A 3,600-nucleotide genomic window follows, 5' to 3' on the forward strand; every position below is an offset into this window, starting at 1 on the left:
CCCCAGCCAAAGCTCTGCCCCAGAACACAGACATCAGACTAATTCAGGACCTTATACTCAGGGGGTAAGATCTAACCAGACTGTGTCGTCCAGATCCTCCTGTTATTCATCACAAAAGCCCCCACCCCCCACCCCGAGAGCCAGTGAGGTGCCACAGCCGGCCCCCCGGCTCCCTGACGGGCTCGGCTCACACCCTGGAGGAGGCTCTGTGGCCAGGCCAGCCTCCCCACAGCGGGGCACAAACAGCGACTGGGTCCAGAGGCCCCCTCCTGCCACCCCCTTCCCTCCTCCTGGGAGGAGGCCCACCTCTTGGGTAGAACCCCCAAGCGCTCCCTCTAACTGTGCGGGCGCTTCTCTACCCACAGCTTCAAAACCAAGCTGGCCAAGCACATCTGTGCCAACCCACAGGAGAAGTGGGTCCAGGACCATATGAAGCGCCTGGACCAAAAGTCTCACAGCTGGAGGATGAGGGCTCCCCCGGCCACGCAGACACCACGCCAGAGTGTGGAACGTGAACATGCATTCTCCTCCAGCCCCCCCAGCACTCATAGCACCGTCATTTCCCAATAGGGAGGCAGAGCTGTTTTGTCTTAAGTAATGTTTAATATTATTTGCATTCTTGCTGGGTTGGGGTCTATTTTGTATATTGGCCATCTTTGTATGTGTGTGTGTTTTATTTTTTTAATTGGGTTCATTGGGGTGACAACAGTTAATAAAATTATATAAGTTTCAGGTGTACAGCTCTATAAGCCAGCATCTGCATATTGTATTGTGTGTTCACCACCCCAAGTCAAGTCTCCTTCCATCTCAGGTATAACCCCTGTACCCTCTCCTACTCCCGCCCCCCGCCCCGTGATGTGATCACCATGCTGTTGACCATGATTATGAGTTTTGTTGTTTGTTTTTGCTTGAGCTTTCTTCTTTAAAGGAAAGCCTTGAGCCCGTTGGTTCCTGTCATGGGCGCCCTTCCTCCCGCGGTAAGTGGCAGGCAGGGTCCCTCTTCTGCCTAACTGCCCAGGGCGGGTGGCCGTGCCTGTGAGAACCACAGGGGTGAAGGGCCAGGGCAGCTACGGAGGAAGTGCCTGGTGAACACCAGGTGTTGTTAGCTGTGGAGAATATGTTACTGTGGAGAAAACGCAATCGTGGGACTGCTGACATTTTACAGGAAATAAATTTTATTTTAAATCTCTAACAGTGGTGTTTTCTTTGAGGGTAATTTCCAATCAGTAGGGGGCTCTCTGAAGTGCAGGTGGATGTAGTGGGCTAGCCTAGGTCCGGGGGACCCTGGCTTACCAGCCCAGACTAGTCTAGAACAATGGCTCCAGTTCCAGCATCAGCTTCTAACTGGTCTCCCTGAACCCATGCCTTCCCAATGGGAGCCGTCCTCCATCCTGGAGTCATATACACATGATGTGCACCTGACCCCCTCTCCCCACCCCAGGGGAAAATCAGCTGACCATTCCCAGTTAGCACTGAATTTGCCCGAGAAGATGGGACACGATCAGCCTTGGAGGATGTAACACAGTCATCACGAGATTCCTATAGAGAAGGTGCAGGATGGGAAAGAGGGGAGAGGGTGTGGCAGGACTACCCCGATAAGGTCAGAGTTTGGTTCCAGAATGGAGACGTTAGAGATTTTCAAAGGGAAGGTTGCCGGGTGGTGAGAGAGGAGTCACAACATGAAGGCGGGGAGTTTGGAGTCAGATCTGAAGGCAGGCGGGTGATGCCACAGGCTTTGGAGCCAGTGGGAAGCTGGAGGGTGGGGCAGGGGGGTGAGGGTTGTCAGGAAGAGTAGCCCGTGGCCAGGGCAGGGTGCAGTTGGCAAGGGAGCTTGTTCAACGGCCTTTCCTGCACCTCTTTCCCCGAGATTTTCACCAGCGCGAGTGGAGCTGAAGGCTGCACACATCCTGAGGATGAGCTAGCATGGAAAATTCCATTCCCCTCCTGGCATATCTTGGAGAGCCCCTCTGCTCACCTCTTCCCGTGTCTCCGTTCAGTCATTCTAAGGATGTGTGTGGGTGTGTGGTTCTTTTCTGAACTGCCCACCTCCTGAGCTTGGCGATGGCCCTAACAGCAGATCGATTCTGCCTTAATTATCTGGGTGATCTCCAAGAACTCTTCCCACCTCCCTGAACCTCAGTTTTTGTGATCATGAAAAGATGTGCCCCGAGTTGATTAACCAAGTCAATATACACCTCAACTGTCAACTACCTCAGTCAAGGTTGTGAGGACCCTGGGGTGCAGCCATGGTACTTGCTCCAGCTCACAGGCAGGAGTGCAAAGGCGCACCTGGAGAATGCAGGGCAGAGAGCCACCGGCCCAAGGGCACCCAACACTAGAGGTTGGCAAATCTGGAGTCAGGAACTAGTCGTGACCCACTCACTCTTCGTACTGTGCAGTCATACCGGGAGCGTGTCCGCATTTCCTTCCCCTGGGCATAGCATACAGTGTTAGGCTAGAACACGTGGCTCCTCGGAGCGCCAGGAAACTAGTCACTGCAGGACACACCAACCAGTACAGCCTCCTGGCGCAGGCGAGGGCGCGCGGAGCTCCCCCTGGCGCCCACACTCGGCTCTGCCCCCAGGTTTTGAAGGCCTTGCTCCCGGGGTTTAGAAACCTTAATCTGGTGGGACATCGCCACCTAGCGTCCGCTACTCGAATTCCAGCAGCGGTTTCTGTTCTCTGGAGGAGGACGTCAGGAACGGAGCAGGGAATGGAATGGCGCTCACATTAGACCATCCCGGTGGGAGCAGGAGGAACTGGAGTTGCTGTAACACGGATGCTCCTCAGGGAAATCGCTTTCTTCACAAATGTGAAGCAACCATGGGAAGACGGCACGTGCACTAGAAGAGAAACGCAAAAAATGGCTCGCGTCTGGTCAACCTGGATTTCTTTTCTCTTTCAACAGCAACAACAAAAAAACCACCGTAGCAGATTTGGCTCTGTGGATAGAGCTTCAGCCTGCAGACCAAAGAGTCCCTGGTTCAATTCTGGTCAACGGTGCCTATCGGTTGTGGGCTCTTCCCAGGTCAGGGCGCATGCAGGAGCCAACCAATCGATGTGTTTCTCTCACATCGATATTTCTCCGTCTTTCCCTTTCTCAATGGAATTAGAGGATTAAAATAACAAACAAAAAACCCTCGCAGGACAGGCTCGGGCTTTGGAACCACCCTGGGGTAGCACTGTCCCACCACCCACCTCGTTCTGTGTTTAGGCAGAGTCTGGACACAGGGGTTCAGATCCTAGCTCCCCACAAACCAGTGGGTGGCCTTGAGCAAGACCGCCTGGGCCTCCGCCCTCCCATCTGTAAAATACACCTGTCTCTAGACGGGTTTCTAAAGGCTCTTCCACTTCTGACATCGCACCACTCCTGTGAGGTTCTGCCCCAATATTTGGGTCCAAGGGCACTGGATCTCATGCTCTGGGGGCCTGGTGAGCCTGGCCCATGAAGGACAACTGTGGTCCAAGAACCTGGGGCAGGATTAGACACCGTTCAAGGAGCCCAGACTGATAGAGCGACAAGGGAAGAGCATCCAGGGACTGGTCAGCTCCCCGACTGGCTCTCAGTCCTCAGCTCTGTCCTGACCCCCCCGCCCCGAC

The 3,600-nt window shown here is 54.4% G+C and overlaps 1 protein-coding gene across 1 annotated transcript in view; it reads left to right on the plus strand.

Moving 5' to 3' along the window:
• The window catches only part of LOC102759953 (C-C motif chemokine 13), a 1,638-nt gene extending 900 nt beyond the window's left edge, over window positions 1-738 (plus strand). Inside the window, exon 3 of the mRNA XM_006764059.2 lies at window positions 366-738. Within this exon, the coding sequence (XP_006764122.1) occupies window positions 366-570 (205 nt within the window). The 3' untranslated portion in view covers window positions 571-738. The remainder of the gene's footprint in view (window positions 1-365) is intronic.
• The last annotated feature ends 2,862 nt before the right edge of the window (window positions 739-3,600 follow it).

The sequence above is a fragment of the Myotis davidii genome, unplaced genomic scaffold (assembly GCF_000327345.1).
Source record: "Myotis davidii unplaced genomic scaffold, ASM32734v1 scaffold699, whole genome shotgun sequence".
NCBI classification, from domain to species: domain Eukaryota; kingdom Metazoa; phylum Chordata; class Mammalia; order Chiroptera; family Vespertilionidae; genus Myotis; species Myotis davidii.